This window comes from Mirounga leonina, unplaced genomic scaffold (genome assembly GCF_011800145.1).
Source record: "Mirounga leonina isolate KUSES-001 unplaced genomic scaffold, KU_Mleo_1.0 Mir_93, whole genome shotgun sequence".
Classification (NCBI taxonomy): Eukaryota; Metazoa; Chordata; class Mammalia; order Carnivora; family Phocidae; genus Mirounga; species Mirounga leonina.
In genome coordinates this window covers 42,801,775-42,819,392 of record NW_023270854.1, presented here as the reverse complement: position 1 = coordinate 42,819,392, position 17,618 = coordinate 42,801,775, and the positions used below count along the sequence as shown (strand labels likewise).

At 43.0% G+C, this 17,618-nt stretch overlaps 1 protein-coding gene across 1 annotated transcript in view; it reads right to left on the bottom strand.

The window, feature by feature from the left end:
• Window positions 1–16,717, bottom strand: part of CDH2 (cadherin 2) — a 209,055-nt gene extending 192,338 nt beyond the window's left edge. Inside the window, exon 1 of the mRNA XM_034995826.1 lies at window positions 16,585–16,717. Coding sequence (XP_034851717.1) covers window positions 16,585–16,644 — 60 coding nt within the window. The 5' untranslated portion in view covers window positions 16,645–16,717. The remainder of the gene's footprint in view (window positions 1–16,584) is intronic.
• Window positions 16,718–17,618: the final 901 nt, after the last annotated feature.

Sequence of the window (17,618 nt, the reverse complement as noted above, 5' to 3'; positions counted from 1 at the left end):
AAGCAGCACCCTGCCCAGTGGTGTTCTAATAGGTTAAGCAATAAAGAAGTAAAGCCTCGAGCCCCCCATGCTAACTCAGAGGTTACAGAGCTAATATCATCAGTTGCCGTCTCAACTCGGGGGCTGAAGACTAACATTTTTTCCACCCGTGGCCATGGTGAATGATTTAAGGCTGGCCTTTGGACGGTTCCACTGCGTAACCTGTGCAGGGGGAATGCTTCCTCTCCTCCAGAAGCTTCTTTCCATGTGGAAGGAATGTTGCTCCCACCTCTTTCCACTCCACCAGTCAGGCCTAACCTGAATGGCAGTTCTCAAAGTGCGGGCTGCGGAATGCTAGGGGTCCCCAAGATCCTTCCAGGAGATCTGGAAGGCAAAAACTCTTCTCCTAATAGAGTAACATTATTTGTCCTTTCACTCTCAATCTCTCACAAGTGTAAAGCAGAGTATTCCTGAGGCAGGCAATGTGTGCTACCATAACAGAGCAAATGCAGAAGCAGATAAGCCAGACATTAAGGAGATTTACAAAAACATATAAGCGCAAGGCTACTATTCCCACTAACTTCTCTTTTCTGTTTTGGAAAATACAGCTCTTTTTCATAATAATTGGTATTTATGTTACCTATATAATGGATTTTAATATCTTTAAATGAATTAAATATGTATTTTTCTCAGTTTAATTTCTAATATGCTAAACACCAACAGATATTACCCACATTGCACAAGCTCACTGGGGCACTCAGTAACTTTTAAGAGCATAAAAGGATCCTAAGACCGAGAAGTTTGTGAATGACTGCCCTAGAGAGAACGATGGACTGAACTTATCTGAAGGCTGAATTCAAAAGAACAATCTGGGCAGCTGGTGCCCAGCTCTGTCCCCTACTCCTCCCACTGGGGAGTCTCAGGCCCGCAGAAAACAAGTGTGGTGATCTCATTTTCCATGCTGGGAATTCGCGGATCCCCTGCAGCATTTGGGGGTTGGGGGAGGGTGTCCACAACCGCCTGCAACTGAGCACCCATGTCTGTGGAATTCTGGGGTTCCCTATTAGCAACAGACAAAAGCTACACTTTCAAGCCCAGCTTTTGCCAGAACCACGTGATACCCTCCTTTCCGGACTGTTGGCTCTCCTGGCTTCTATTTCACTTGGTTCAGAATTTGGTTCAGCAGGAGAGGTCCTATTTATTGGGCCCCTTCGAGACTTGCATTTGGTATATTATCTGGAGATCTCGGCAAATAATAAAAAAGGAATCTAACATTGGGGAAGAAAATACTCATGGAGGTTACGGGTCTCCAGGCAGGGGAGAAAGAATGTTTTACTATGGCCCTGAATGTTTTTCAACTTGGTGGTTTGCAGCCTTGATTGTGCAGTGTGGCTGGTTTTTATAGTTGGGCAAGTAGCTTTTAACATCAAGAGGCTTTAATTCCTAAACCACAGGGTATTTTGATCTTGATGTGTGACCACAACTTATGGTGGTTATTCTCCAGGAAAGTGGCTGTTTACAGGGGTAGGGTCTAGAGCAAGCAAGGGGCCTCAGGAAAGGCTGTAGGCCAAGGATCTCAGAAAAGAGGCAGGACACATGGGGTGACCTTGGCCAAATGATGAACACTTTTGGGTGAGGGCCACCGTAGTTTGGCCCCTTGGCAGTCTGCACTGGTCTTTACAAATGAAGGAGAAATCTTGCCTTGCACAGGGCCTTTTTGGCTAAAGCAACCCCATAACAAGTGGCAAGAGACTGAAAACCTTGCTACCAAGACAGTGTGTCCCATAACTACCCACCCAACAGAGCCCACGCCAGTGACAACACCAGGCTGGCAGTCTCCAGGGGCTCATAGGGAAAGGTAGAGTAGGAGGTTTCAATGTGCTGGTTGCAAACGGAAACTCTTCACGGAGAGGCTCCCAGTGGGAGGTTATATTCAGCACTTTGTACTTACCTCGGGGGAGGGGATCCACCCACACATTCTGGGTTTTTCTTGAGAAAACTGGCATTTGAGATACTGCCCCCTATGTGCAAGGTTCGAGAATATCCCATGGTGGCAATCCCTGTCTTCTTTAACTTCCATCCATCAGATTCAGTATCTTTAAGTCTTCATTTCCTCTTTGAGCTGTGTTTAGCCCAAGGGTCAGGGATTATAGACAAGAGGCTTGGCCTGATTAGCATTTGGGGAAGGCTAAACTGAAGAAGGTTTTCTCAGCCCACTGTGAGTCTTTCTCTCAGATATCATGGGCTCCCTGTTACGGTCTTTGGGACACTTAGAGATAGGCCGTGGGGTCCTAACCTTGCCTGGGATAAATCTTCCAGGATCGACATGGGTGTGCCTTCCAATTCTGTAGGCTGTGCAGCCACTGCTCTGATCATCTTGCATATCCCATTAGCTTTGGGGACTCTTGAGAAAGTAAAGCTATCCATCTCCTAAGGCTTCATGAGGTTGGAAGCAGGGTTGGTCCTGACAGAGGCCCATCTTCCCCACTGTGGGCAATCGCTGTACCTTCTCGATGAGCACAGGCTTGGTGGTTAAGAACATAAACTCAATGGCTAATCCAAAATCTGGGAAAGGTTTACGGGAACCCTTACCCCCTACTTTCAAGTAGGGGGCGCTACGTTAGCAATAGCTCTCCTGACCTCTGTCAACCTCTCTGGCAGGTTAGTCTGAGACAAATGGGCATGTAGGGTTCAGGACCTTCATCATCTTTTTTCTGTTGGGAGCCTGCCTGCTTCCATAACGCAGATATCACGATGCTACAGGTGAACTTACAGGAGCAGGGTCCCCAGGCAGGAGGCTGGCCCTCACCCAGCGCTGCTGAAGATGGGAGGTAAGGGGGGGGGAATTAATTCGGAGATCCAATATATTTAATCTACATTCTCCACCCTTGCCTTTGTCAGTAAGAAAAGTTGTATTTTGACTATCTGCTGACCCTTTTGTCTTACTTACCAGAACTTAGATGGATAGAAGCACTATCTACTAGGTCTCTTCAAAGACACCAAAATTACATACAAAGTCTCACTCTTACTGAATACTCAAAGGCTAAGGCTCAAAGATCGAAGAGGCCAGACTATATAACATCCTGATACCACCAGCAGAGCTATAAGCTCACCAGGATGCTGAACACTGAGGGTCTGAGAGCAGACATCCACGTCTCTTCAAGTGCTTGGGGGAGCCCAGGTGCTAGGAAGAGAAAGTCGCCAGCCTGAGGTCAGGAAAAACAGGGCAATTCAGAGAACTGTCAACCACTATCAGTTACTTGCAGCTCTTAAAATCACCACCGAGGGGTCATGTGGCCAGTGACAGAAACTGCCTGCTTCCATGGTATCCTATCCGAACGCTGGCTCTGTCTATTAAATTTTCCCATTCAATGTAAGGCCAAAGTTGCTCTCTGAAACAGAGATCCTTAAAGTCTGGATTCTAAACTCCAAATCCTCCTCCAGGCTGCAATCTTTCCCAAAATCTAGAACAGAGAAGCTTATTATGCTCCCACTGCATATATTCTTGTAGACTTCCAAGGAACTAGTTGTTACGAGCAAGGCAAAACCCTGTTCAAATCCCCACCAGCCACATCCTCGAGGCGTGCCTTTGAGTGAATGTGTTAAGCCAGGTTTCATTCAGACCTTTGTAAAATGGATAGTGATGATAATGCCCACCTTATCTCGGGGGACTGATGTGAGATTACATGAGACAGCGCAGGTGAAGGGCTTGGCCTGGCCCATAGTAAGCACTCAGCGAATATTAGATTTAACCACATGAGTAAGCTTTCAAAAAGGCTCAATCCTTGACAACATCCCATACATGCCACAACTGAAAATGTTAGGCAAAAAGAAGAGGCAATAAACAGTAAGGCCAAGCTATAGACAAATTACAAATTTCATCTGATAGGCTAGCGTTCATTCAGACACCTCAAGGAAGAGACAAAGGCCAAAACGCATATCAAAACAATCTTCTACTCATTAGTAACCAGGAGAGCATAAACTGAAACCAAAGAGATACAATTATGCAGTCCACTAAACAGTTAAAAATTTTAAAGTCTGGCTATAACACATATGCTAAAATCATGGGAAAACGAGAAATACATACATGGTGCTGGTGGACCGGTTTGGAAAACATTCTTGTTTGCAACCCAGCAATTCTACTCCTTGGTACATATCCCAGAGCAGTCCAGCATTCCATCACCTGGGAGCTTGCTAGACATGCAAATTCTCAGGCTCCACCACAGAGTTACTGAATCAGAAGCTCAGAGGGTGAGGCCAGGAATCTCTGTTTAATGGGCTTTCTGGTGATTCTTACACAAGCTCAAGTTTGAGAAATGCAGTCCCGGAGTATCCTTGACACTTAATGCCCAGGTGGCAAGTACAGCAATGTTCACAGTAGCCGAATTCTGAACACACACAAACCCATCAACAATAAATTGAATAAGTAAATTCTACCATATTCATAGCATGCAATGCCCTAGAGCAGTGAAAATGAACAAATTAGAGTTACACAATTCAACTGAATGAATCTTACAGACAGAATGCTAAGCAGAATAAGCAAATCACAAAAAGTACATTTTATATATATATGTGCACATAAATACACACATATGCATAATACATTTATAAACACATAATACACGCACATTTACATAAACACACCTCTCCTCCCCCATATATATGGGATATATACATAGATGGTAATACTATGAAGAAAAGCAATGAGTAATTAATTAGAAAGATGAAGATAATTGTTACCTCTGGGGCAAAAAGGGGGAATAGATACAGTATTCTGGAGACTTCCAAGGTACTGGCAATTTTCCATTTCTTAACTCGTCTGGTAGTTACACGGACATATTTGTATACTCTAATTATTTTTTATACTGTGCATATACTGTGCTTTATATACTCCTCCACATGGACCACATTTTACAATAAAAAAGATTTTTTTTTAAAGGTTGAACTTCATATATATGCAAAGTAGAACTGGATGCCAATCCTGCCTTAATTTTTTTTTTTTTTTTACCTGCATTCAAATAAATACCAAACCAGAACACAGGCTCTGACCTCAGGCTGCTGGCATTTGAATCCTAAGTTTCTTCCCTTAACAAAATCACTTTGGGTACCTTGTTCTAAACGATCTGTGCTTTGGTGTCCTCATATGTAAAGCGAGTATAATCTTGGGTGAATTAAATGAGTTAATACACTTAAAGTCCTTAGAACAGTGCCTGGCACATATAGTAATTACTCAAAAATGATGTGCTATTATTAGGACAGGATGAAACTGAGTTAAAAGTAATATTTCCTACATCTAATCACCAATAAATTATCAGAATCTACAAGAACAATGACTCCTCACTCAGTTTTTGCAGATTCTGTATTGGCATCCACCAACATTACCTTCAACCCCCTCCTCTCTATGAGGTCCTCATCATCATGTTAAAAGCATTCAGAGATGAGTAACTTACTCTGGTTCCAGGCTAGTCTCAACACATACACACACATGTTTGCATCAATATCAGAACATTAAAGAATTAAATCACAGAAGCAAAGAGAAAGACACCAGAATAGCTTCTGTTCGATTACCTGCAATTCCCAAAATTCAAATTGCTGGCAGAATACACTCCATATACATTAACCCCTTTCCCTAATCCTATCAGCCTAGCAACATCTGTTAGAATTTAAAGAGGGATGTTAAAATATGTGTCCTTCAGGTGTGGTTCCTCAGTGAGGCCGAAGGGACATTCGGGTGATAGTCCCTTCAGAGTTAGAAGTTCCTGGCTATCACGCTGAACACAGAACAAAGCTTTAGACATATAAGAGCTCAAATTTATTCAAATATTTAAATTATCCCTTGACTGTGTTTGTATAAAACAGTGGTAATGGCTATGCCCCAAAATCTTCAGTTAAAGAGCTTATACCTTGTTTACCATATGAAAGCACTTTTTTAAGTGATGTATATATATTAGCCCATTTACTTTTCATAACCGCCTTATGATAAACTATCATAAAAATGTCATGTTGTCCACGTGCACATAATACCCAAGTGTCAGAACTGGGGTACAAACACAGGTCAACTAGCTCCAGAGACCCCAATCTTAACCACAATGCCTCACTGCCTCTCTAGGCTACTAAATCAGTACAACTGAAAAGAAAAAAGGACAAGAACCAAAAATCTAAGGAAATGTTAAACGTAATAAAGGGAGCATTTCAGTTCAGAAAACGTGCAGCTTTATTTGACCAACAACAGCCACTCGTGTGTTAGTCTGTGTATTATGTGTATAAAATCTTGATGGGAGAAATTGAGCAAGACTCTCTACCCTCATACCACATACAAAAAGAAATTTCAGGTAAGTAAATATCTAAATGTGAAAATATAAACAGATAAATACAATTTGATATAGCATGAGGTTTAAGAAGACTGTGTTTGGAGGTGCATGGTCTCAATTTATATACTGGCACAACAACCGGAGTAGTGTCCCAGGAACACGTGATATGTATGTGTATATGTATGTATATATGTGTGTATATATATATTTAAATTATGTATGCATTTAAATTCTGAAGAACCAAGACTTAGGAAAATAAGGAATAGGAATCATGACAATATCCATTACAAATGCAAATACTAAAAAAGTAACCTCACTGTTTTCCAAAATGCCTTTATTTTAGGTCATAAAATGCTATAAGCCATCTGCAGATAGTCTACTGTTATCTACATTTAAATACACCAGTATCCTCCTTTTAAACACAGCTCCATAGAGACAGCCTCAAATAAAGGGAAGACCATAAACCAAATCATGGATAACCCAGTTTTGTTTACAAAGAAGTTAACTATAAATCGATTTGTAAATTAAATCAGTGATTATGATGTTCTCCCCAAATGTCCTTAGTACTTGTCAAACAGAAAAGACAGACTGTAAACAAAATTTAATGCCAAAAACACAAACACCAAATACAAACAATTACTTTTATGGGAGAAAAACTATGGGTTGGGGCGAAACACAAATGAAATACATATTATGTATCAATAAGCTAAGGCCGTGCAAAAAGTACACTCTCTTTAAATACTGCAAAATAAAGTCCACACGTGTAAGAAAGTCCACACGTGTAAGAACGTTAAAAAAAAAAACTAGAACTGCCTTGAAGCAAAGAAATCCTTGGTGGGCTGGAATTTGATTCTTTAGTCCTCAGCACCATGCATGGAATCCTCCACCTAGAACCTGGATCTACTAAACAACCGTTATAAATAGAGAGAAAAGGCCTCTACAAAGAAAGATCTTGGGACAAATATGGCACTCTGCATCCTTCATGGCAACCTCTCAGATCTTTAAAAAACCTATACAAACACAAAAGAGGATCAACTGTACCCAAAGATGCACTGAACAGCTGGAAAACTAGCAGTTTATGGCATTATAACCCCTCCATTTAACCTCTTTTTAAGTTAAAATTAAATCTGGGTAAGACCTCATTGAGAAGTGGGTCACTGATAAGCTCAGACAAGGTATTAAGAAGCATCACTGAAAAGATTAGAATCTGTTAACACCCCAAAACTCTGCTTGAAGACGTCAAATCAAAAAGACATTTAGTTCTTTGCCTCCATCCTCCTTCTGGTAGAGGCTGTAACTTACTACAGTCTAAATGGTTTTGGCTTTTGGCTAAACAACACTGCCAAGTTAAAAGAACTACTACAGAAGAAAAAATCTGAGTAGGAAAACCCACAAAAGGTGTTTCATGGCTTGACAAACCACAAATATGCAAGCAACTTCTAGCTGCAATGAAATAATCACTCCATTCTTTAAATTAAAAAAATGAATTTTCAACTTCCTTAACTTCCTGAAGATTTCTATAACATCCATGAATCTTTCCTAATTTCTGACTATTAAAACATATGTATGACACAAACATATGGACAAATTCTAAAATTGAGTGGAAGATGCCAGACACAAACGGGAATATAATATAGGATTTCATAAAGTACAAAGATTCCATAAAAATAAGCAAAAGTAATAGATGTCACTAGAAGTCAAGTAAATACTCAGCATTGGAGGATGGTTAAAATTGGAGGAGGGTACTCATGAGGTGCTGTTGAAGCTGTGTCTTGATTGGGTGCTGACTCAATAGTATGTTCAATTTATGAATATTCAGCAGGTTATCCACTTATATGTGCACTTTCCTGTAAGCATTTGATAGTTCCCTAAAGTGTGAGTGTGTATGTTGAGGTGTGTGTCAACTCTGATTTTGAATTCCCTAAAGTACAATTTGGGGAAGCAGAACATTGTAAGTTAATTTTGAACATGTTACCACCAAATGGACTCCACCGGGGGGATGCCAAAGGAGCTGCAAAAGGCTAATATTCTGGCCACACAAAACACATTTTTTCTTTATTTACTGGACCAGAAAGCCATAAAGAATGAACTTCAGACTTTGAACCATTGTGTTAACCAATTAAGACAACAAAAGAAAAAAAATTAAAGTGGTCACAATCTCTAGTTTATGAAAGATTTATGTTAAGCAGAGGGAGTGGATTATATCCCCTTTAAACTTAGTAAAATTAATGGTTTTTTTATTCATTTATTTCAGAGTTCACTTAATAGCTTCCCAATCAACCAAGAGACATTTTGTTGGAGATTCTAGTCAAGCCAACTGAATCCGCCCAGTTACAACAGGTCAAGTTACAAGCGAAACAGTTCTAGGCTTTCTCCTTGGCAAAACAAATCTGTTGTCCCTCCACAAAACATTCGCATGAATCTGCTTTAGTAGTTCCTTTTGAGGTGTGGACATATTTGTTTTAAAAGCCCCCAAATAATTTCATTTTGGGAGAAAAAGTAATTCAGATGATTCAAACAGGGAAAATGTGTCACTAAACATATTTCAAAACTTGGTGATCCACTCTCTTGAACTTACTTTCACAGAAAGGAACGCTGAAAAAACAGTATCAAAAAAAAGAAAAAAAAAAAACCATGCATAGCCTGAGGGCTTCTAGGCTCTTAGGAAGTATTTTAAGTTCTAGGATTTGCGCAAAAAAATTATTTTTGAACACTTATCAGCATATTATTTGTTGATCGAGACAATTTGAAGAACATTATAAAACTGATTATGAATCATTTCCCTATGATATTTTCTTCTTTCTCTAAGATAACATATTTTATTTTATTTTTTTAAAGATTTTATTTATTTGTTTGACAGAGAGAGACACAGGGAGAGAAGGAGCACAAGCAGGGGGAGTGGGAGAGGGAGAAGCAGGCTTCCCACTGAGCAGGGAGCCCCTTGTGGGACTCTATCCCAGGACCCTGGGATCATGACCTGAGCCAAAGGCAGACACTTAATGACTGAGCCACCCAGGCGCCCCTAAGAGAACGTATTTTAAAAATGAGTGAAAATCCTAACCAAGCATTACATTTTGGGTTCAGACGCCAAAATAAATCAAAATATTTAAGGTCAAATTAATAGAGAATATAACTCAAAAGTTGACTATTTAAAAAAAAAATCTTATCAACCCACTAAAGAGGAATCGAAATTCCTCTCTAATGCAATATTCATTCCTTGACTACCACTGTATTGAAAGGGTCCCAGTCCATAGAGGGAGGGAGAAAACCATATGTTTTGCAGTCAGGCTCAATCTATTCTGACAGATATCGTTTCACTCTGGATTCTCAGAAAAACTACTCAAACTGAGTTCTACTTTCATCATCTCTAAAATGGGAATTTTATCTCACAGGGTTATGGAAACAATTAACTGGGATAACATGTTAGTTTCCTTCACTGAAATTAAAAATATTTTATTGTAAAGGTTTAGTACTACCAGACATTAGTTAAAAAAAACAAAAGGGTTCGAAGAGGTGGCAACAAATATCAGAAGTTCTAATGGTTTTCTCCGGTGTATGTGTTTTTTCTGAGTTACATGAATGACCTACTGACGATTAATAAAAATAAAATAAATTGTGAGAGGTCTTAAAACTGCATATGAGGAAAAAAGGGCCAGCCTTACAATCATTACTGAAAGCAGTAATAGCATCTGATTCCTATACTAAATATTCTTCTGCATCTCAAATTCTAGATAGTACTAAGGTGTTTAGACTACACTTTAGGCCACACTTTCACCACCAGGAATAGATGAAAAATTAAATATTCAGTCAAAGGAATGTAAGAAATATCACAATGGTTTAAACCAACTAATGTAATCTCTCAGGCACAAATAACTCAGCACAGTATAGTCATTTTATGATACAACATGGAAACTAAGCTATTATTTAACTACCCATTAACTTAGCCAATCTTCTTAGGCCTACTTGTAGCTCAGCCTGCCATAGGTTGTTCTCGACACAACTTTAGGACGTTCTACTGTTACCTTAGGCCATCTTCATCCTATTCCTACATTGTTTGATTACCTATTCTTTCGTCACAGCTTCTATCGTGGTCTTCGTCCAATTTCTCCTCATTCAGAAGCTCTGAAATCCCACTGATCATTTTCGCGGTCCTTCTCTGAGGCATTTCTAGGTACGTGGCTATGCCATAAACATTAGGTGGTTTAACAATCATTTTCTTGACCTGGAACTAGAACTAAAATGCTTTACTCCACACAGCAAGGGTTCGCAAATGTAACTGCATATTACACATATAATTTATTAAATCAATTCCTACTAATGACATTCAGAGTTCAATTAATCCAATCTTTTGTAATTATAAACATATCAATACATAATGTTATATATGCACATAGATTTATATATTATGTGTACATCATGAATACAGACATATCTGTAGAAAAATAACTTGCTAGGTCAATGGGCTATATTTTTAGTGCTGACCCATATCACTCAATTCAAAGGTTCTCACGGAAGCTATCTTCTTTCAAAGAAACACAGAAGTATATAGGAATAAAAGGAATAATTTTTATTCTTAGTAGTATCACATTCCCCTTCAAGTCTAACCCAAAAAAATAGTTTACTTTTAGTGGTAAAAGGAGCACTGCCAATGAAAAAAAATTACTTTTAAAAGTCAAGCATATAAAAAAGAGAGATGACTTCTAACCTACCATATATAATAAACTATTGTTAATGACCTCCAAAGAGATATTCTACCACTCTGAGTCCGTGGAAATCTTTGCATTTCAGGTTAAAAATTAAAGTCATTCCAAAGTCTTTGAAAAGGAGTCATTTGGGGGATATTTTTAAGCAGCCCCAAGAGTCCCAGAACTGGAAAGTCCCTTAGAGATCAACTAATCCAACCAGGCCCAGTATTTTACTGTTGAAGAAAATGAGGTCAGGAGAGTTTAAGGGCGTAAGCCACATCTAGACTAGATTAGAACCCCAGGCTCCCTGCCCTTGACACTAGCTCTTGCCCTTGACACTAGCTCTTGACCTTGACCCTATGTAACATCAGCTCATTTGCACAGAACAAGATTACTACACCTTTGGTACCCAAATCACCTCGGATGGCAAACACAGAGGTGTCAATTAACTATGGATTGACACTTCATGCTAAACTGTGATAAATGTTGCAGGAGACACGTGTGTAAATACCAGTCCTCAACATACATGTTGTACATATATACACAACCCAAGGTCTTTGTGCTGCTGTAAGTACAGGGGAAGCTCAGGCAAGGAAGTGCACAGAGTATGAAAGAGAGTAACCAGAAATAAGAACCAAGAAGCATTTATTTATAACCCAAATTTTCCTTTTAAAAACTCTGTTGTAACACAAATTGTAATCTTTAAATATAAATCTTTTTAAAGGTCCTATTTAGCTCCGGAATTCACCTTCTTTTGACTACTTTACAGACATCACTCTATATAGGCAGAAGATACAGCTCTAACTAAAACATTTATCTATATAAATCTCTTCCCTGGCATAAATAGGGTTGTTTAATTAAAACTGATCTACATTTAGTTAAATACACAAAGACTAGCATCTGCTCAAATTAACTGATATAATTTGCTAAAAAATTAAAACAAAAATAAGTTTTTGGTAGGAAAAGACAGAAATGTGCGGCATAATACAAATTACATTTCAACTTATAGTTCTTAACCCAATTTGAAAATGCTTAGGTTTTTAGAAGGTATACTAATGGCAGATAAATATTCAAATGACAAAATCCAAACTTCAAATCTACCATATTTTTTAAATGGTTGATAAAATTCACCACCAGTCTGTGCAGTGCTTAAACTTGATTACTTTTTGTATTTGAGCCAAAAGAACAAATTTGAATAATGTTAACTTGGGCAAATGGTAGAGTATATACACAAACACGGCATTTCTTAAATAACATCTAGGATTTTTCTTTAAAAATCACTCTTCTAACTTAAGAATATCCCTTTGAAAACAGAATGGGGATCTGAGTTACTTAGGATTTTTTTTAAGGCATTTTAAAGCAAGATTAACTGTTGCTTTAAGTCTTGACATTTCCCGATTAATAGCCCTGAAGCTTAATGAGGCACAACAGATTTAAGAATTGAAAATTTTTAATGAAAAGGGAAATTAAGGACAGTTTGGTGCAATATATTGTCATCAAAATAATCTGTCCCAAGAAGACTTTAGTCTCTATATGCAAAAAATACAATCTAAAAAAATTTCCTCTTAAAATCTCAGTCTGAACTTTTAGAAGATCAGAGCAGACTTCCAGGAACGTATGAAAGTCAAAAAGTACAATCTTAAGTAAATTCTGAACTTGCAATTGGAGCCTAAGAAATTACAGATAGATAGATAGACAGATACAGATTATCTGTCTACATATATATCTCCATATATATATATTTTTTAAATGTGTCCATAAAATATTTTAGGATGCACAAATTATTATTTATCAAATCACACCTAGTATGCTGGCAATGCACCATCTATGAGTAATGACCACATACCATAAGATAAGAAAAGGGCAACGATATGCATACCTATGGCCACTAAGTAAAATAAACTATAAATACCAACTATGTTAATTCTCCTTACTTTCACAATAAGTTGTTACAAAGACACATGAAAATCAAATAAACACTGAGAATAAATATGTTTTATACCTAAAATGATTACTGCATCCTAGATTTCCCACTTCCTAAAATAAAGCTTCTTCTTATGTGTCTCATGTGTTGAATATTAATCTCTTCAAAGTGTATACACCTAACAGGTGAAAATCACATATGGTTTATGCCATCTTTTTTCATACTTCCTCACCCAAGGTTGAAAGCAGGACTTATGTGATAAGACTAAGAATCCAGAGTACCTATAAACATTAAGGTGATGTCCTTGATGCTTCATAACCCATACAAATTTATTTAAATAAGAAGAATGGAACTATGCCATTAAAACGTGAACTAGAAAAACAAAGCAGGTTTTTTAGTCTAGTAATTACTGGGTAGGTAGTAAAAATAAAATTGATTTCTTTTTTTTTTTTTTGCCTGATGATAAATCTATTGAAGGCCTTGAAAGTCACTTGCATAATTTAAAAGGGAAGTTTGTCAAAACTTTGTGATATCCTTTGATCTTTGAAATTTAATGGTTAAATTTGACTTTCTTGTTTTTAGTGCAAAGGAAAATACTAATGCCATAAGTTAAAATAAGGAAGAATTAGAGAAAATCTTAAAGCTGAATATCATAATGTGCAAATGACTAGAATTATATAACTCTAAGTAAGAGAACAACTAAACTAATAAAGGATCTCTCAAAGTAAAAATAAGTGTTCAAAGTAAAACAAGAAACACCTCAGTTAACACATAAACGCACAAAGTCTTTTTGAATATTTAATCATTCTTTAACTGGTCTGAAAAAATAAGGTTGCTCTGTATCTATACTAATAACCTATTCATTCTCTTTCCTAAAAGTCTTGTCTTCTTAGTCTGACCTTAAAAAAAAAAAAAAAAAAAAAAAAACACCAAAACTGGACTTGAATAGCAGATGACTGCAGAAGGGGCCATTTTCACCTTGCAGATAGATCTTTGTTATTCTGGTGTGTAAAGCAGGCCATTAGCACAAAGTCATTTCTAATCTCAGTTGTACAATTCACATGGCGCACTTAACCCTGAAACTCATGTTCATAAACTGCTCTGCTTTCACTCCTAATGACCTTGCAAATCATTCAATGTAATTGCTTAACTTGCACCCAGGAATTAGGAGACTGCCAAATAACTTGATGACAAAGTTATAACTTCCCTTTTCCTGAGGGTTTACAAACGTCAACATAACATCCATTTAGAAGAAACTGGAAAGAACATGGGACCATAAAGATAAGCGCAGTATGTGACGTTTATAAATTCTATTTTTAAAAAATGCTTAAAGGAGAAAATGACTTAGAAAATTCACACCTGACTTCAAGGCAGATGACTAAGAGAAAATGAGACTGCTCCAGTGGTACCACACTTAGTCCCACGGTATGAATGACCAACAAATGTCTCCTCCTCTCCTAACTTCACTGCGCAGTATTCAATTAAAACATACTTTCAGATCAAAAAGTTAGTGAACATGATACTATCTACTGCTGGTTTCACACTCTGAAAATTTATGAAAACTTGTTTGTAAATTAGTAAGACCACTCAATGATGTTCAAAATTAATGCTTTTAAAAATAAGATTTTTTGATCTACGGCATTTTCTGTTTAAAAGGGAAAATATCTGATGTCCATAGGATTCTTAAGTTTATCTTGCCCTCCCCCTAACTTCAAACCACCGAAGTAGCATTTTTTCCTTCCTTCCCCTTCAGCCTAACCCCTTTAGTAAACCCTATTTGAAAAGAAGAAACAGTTAAGTTAAGTGACAGGAGGGAAAGAATGAGGAGTGCGCACTTCAAGAATAAAGGGCGGTTTTATAACAGGAGATACTTTTGTTAGCAAGTGACTGACTGGTCTCCTCCCCCAGTTAGAAGAAATTCCATCCACTTCCCAAAACTGCAGAGGCCAAAAACGTCTAGTCTAATAGTTCTCAAACCCCAGAGTCAGAAGAGCCAAGGGGGGCGGACTGGCGAGTGGGGGAAGGGGAGAGAGACCAGCAGGAGACGAAAGAACAAAAGGAGAAACCCAAGAAAGGAGAAAAGACGGGACCCGGGCGGCCACGGAGTCAAGGGAGAGAGAGAGAGAGAGAGAGAGAGAGAGAGAGAGCGCGCCGGAAAGCGGGAGAGCACGACCTGGGGGAAGAGAGCGCAGAGCCGGGCAGGGCGCGCGGCTCCACGGCGGACCATGGACAGGGCTCCAGCGGCTTCTGCCCACACCCCTCTAGGGGGCGGCGGGAGAAAGCGCGAGAGACCGCGGGCGCCGACCCCGTCCCGCCCCCGGCGCCCGCATTCGCCCCCTCACCCCCCACCCTCGCCGCGGCCGGACCGCGCCAGGCCGTGACCCGTGAAGACCATGGAGGGGGGCGATCCGCACCATCTGTCCCAGCCCCGGCCGCCCCCGGCGCAGCGGCACTTCCAAGCCGCGCCCGCACTTTTCAGAGCTGCCACTCGCTGGCCACCCCCAGCTGCAAGGGTGCGCAGGGGGCCCCTTGGGCGGATTTCCCCAGGGACCCTGACCTGCATTCAGGGCGGACACGCCCCTCTCCTGCGGCCGCTTTGGAACCCCATCGCCAGCCGCGGCCGATTTAGGACCCCCGGCCTGCCCCCGCCCTGCGCGGGGGTCGGGGCTGAGGCGCGCGGCGTCGCTTCCCGGGACCGTGTGGGCGGCCGGGAGGGGCCTTGGCTTATCCTCCGCTGGACGCCGCGGGGAAAGTTGGTCGGTCAGCCGGGCTGGGGATCGGTGGCGCGGAGTGGCAAGGGAACCTGCGACCTGCCTGAAGCAGGTGCTTCCTGCCGCGGAGAAGACTCCTAGTACCGATTCTATGAAGAGGCTGTCTGGCGCTCTCCCGAAGGCGTGAAAAGTGCGGAGGCTCCTTGCGAAGGCGTCCCCGAGGACGAACGCAGGGGAGAGACAGCGGACAGAGGAAGAGGAATAATAACCGAGTAACGGAACTTCTCCCCACCCGCCAGCGTTCGGGGCGTGCGGGGCCAGGGTCTGGGTGCGGAGGCCCCGGCCCGCATTGACTCTTCGGGGCAAGGGGACGAGGTTTTCTTCCAGGTGGGACCGACACAGAACACAGTGAGGGCAAGAGGACAAGAAGAGAAAGCAACTCGGGTCTTGGGTAAAGACAATAGGACAGTGGAGCCCTCGGGCCCCGGGAGGCGCGCGGGTGCCAGGGTGGGGTGGGATGGAGGCACGTCCCATAACTAAGACACCAGAGTGAGAATTCCTACTGCAAACTCGCGACCCATCCCTGCAGAAATAAACAAAAAAATCGGAGCAAAGTGCAAAGCGAGGGGCGAGAAGCGCAGAAAACTGCAAAACCTGGGAGCTGTCCTGCCTCACCCTTCTGCTGCCCGGAGATACCCCCTGCAAGCTCGCCCGGCCCGGAAGGAAGAACAGAGGGGGCCGGCGATAGGTCCCTTCGGGACCCGCCGGGAGCGGCGCCGGAGACCAGCCGGCCCGGCCAGCCCTGCCCCAGCGCCCCGGCCCGAGCCTCGTGCCTGCGCAGCTCCCGACCGCGCGGTGCGGCACCTCCCTTCCCGGGTGCGCAGCCTGGCCCCGCAGCGGCGCGGGGAACAAAGGGACCCGGCGCCGCCCGCCCCACCCCGCCCGCGGCCCGGCCCGCGGAGACCGCCGCGTACCTGAAGCAGGGCCGCCAGCAGCGGCAGCAGGGTCCGCGACGCTCCCACTATCCGGCACATGGAGGCGGAGAGGGGCCGAGCGAGGAGCCGGAGGCGGCGGCGGCGGCGGCGGCGGCGGCAGCGGCAGCACCAACAGCGGCGCGGAGAGACGGCTCCAGGCAGTTTCCACCCCCTTCCCTTCCCCTCCCCACCCCACCCCCTTCACCGCTGCTCTCCTCTCCCCGCCAATGGAGAGCGAGCTGATGACAAATAGCGGGCCGCGGAGTCCGCGGGACTCGCACCAGGAGTAATAAAACAGACCGAGAGATCAAGGAGCTGGGGAGGGGGCGGGGGAGAAGGCGTGCGTGCGTGTGAGGGTGTGAGAGAGAGAAAGAGAGTGTGTGTGCGTGTGTGTGTGTGTGCAGGCGGCCGCGGTGGCCGCGCAGGCGGCTAGGCTTCGGCCCTAAGCGCAGCGGAAGCCGGGAGGGATGCAGGCGGCGGGGACCTTGGCCGGTGTAGGATGCGGAGGTGGAAGTGGAGCGGCTGGCGCTCCCGAGGAGCTCCGCAACGCGAGGTTTCGGGCTCGTGGCTTTGCTTCCTCTGGGTCCCCTCTCCAGGGCCGCTCTGCAAGACCAAGATGCCGAGGAGAGCGCCGCGGGGAGGGCGCTCCGGGCCGTGCGCGCTGCGCCCACAAAGGGCAGCAGTCCCGCCGCCCGGCGCCTCCGCTGCGTGGGGGCGGGGGGAGTAGGGGGGGCTGAGGGCCGCTTCCCGGCACCCCGGAGAGTTGGAGACTATTCTCCGGCCTCGGCCGCACGGGGGTGAGGCCAGCGGCCGGCGCGGCCGCTACTGCCACGGCTCCGTCCCGCGCAGCCGCCGCCGCGGCCACCCCTGCTGCCCGCGCGCCGGCACCCGCCTGCCGGTCCTTGCCCCGCGCCGCTCACTCGCGCGCGCCGCCCCGCCCCCCGCCGCCGCCGCCCGCGCACCCCGCTCGGCCTCCGCGAGCGCGATGGACGCGAGCCGCCGCCGCCGCCGCCACTCTCCCGGCGCTCGCCGCA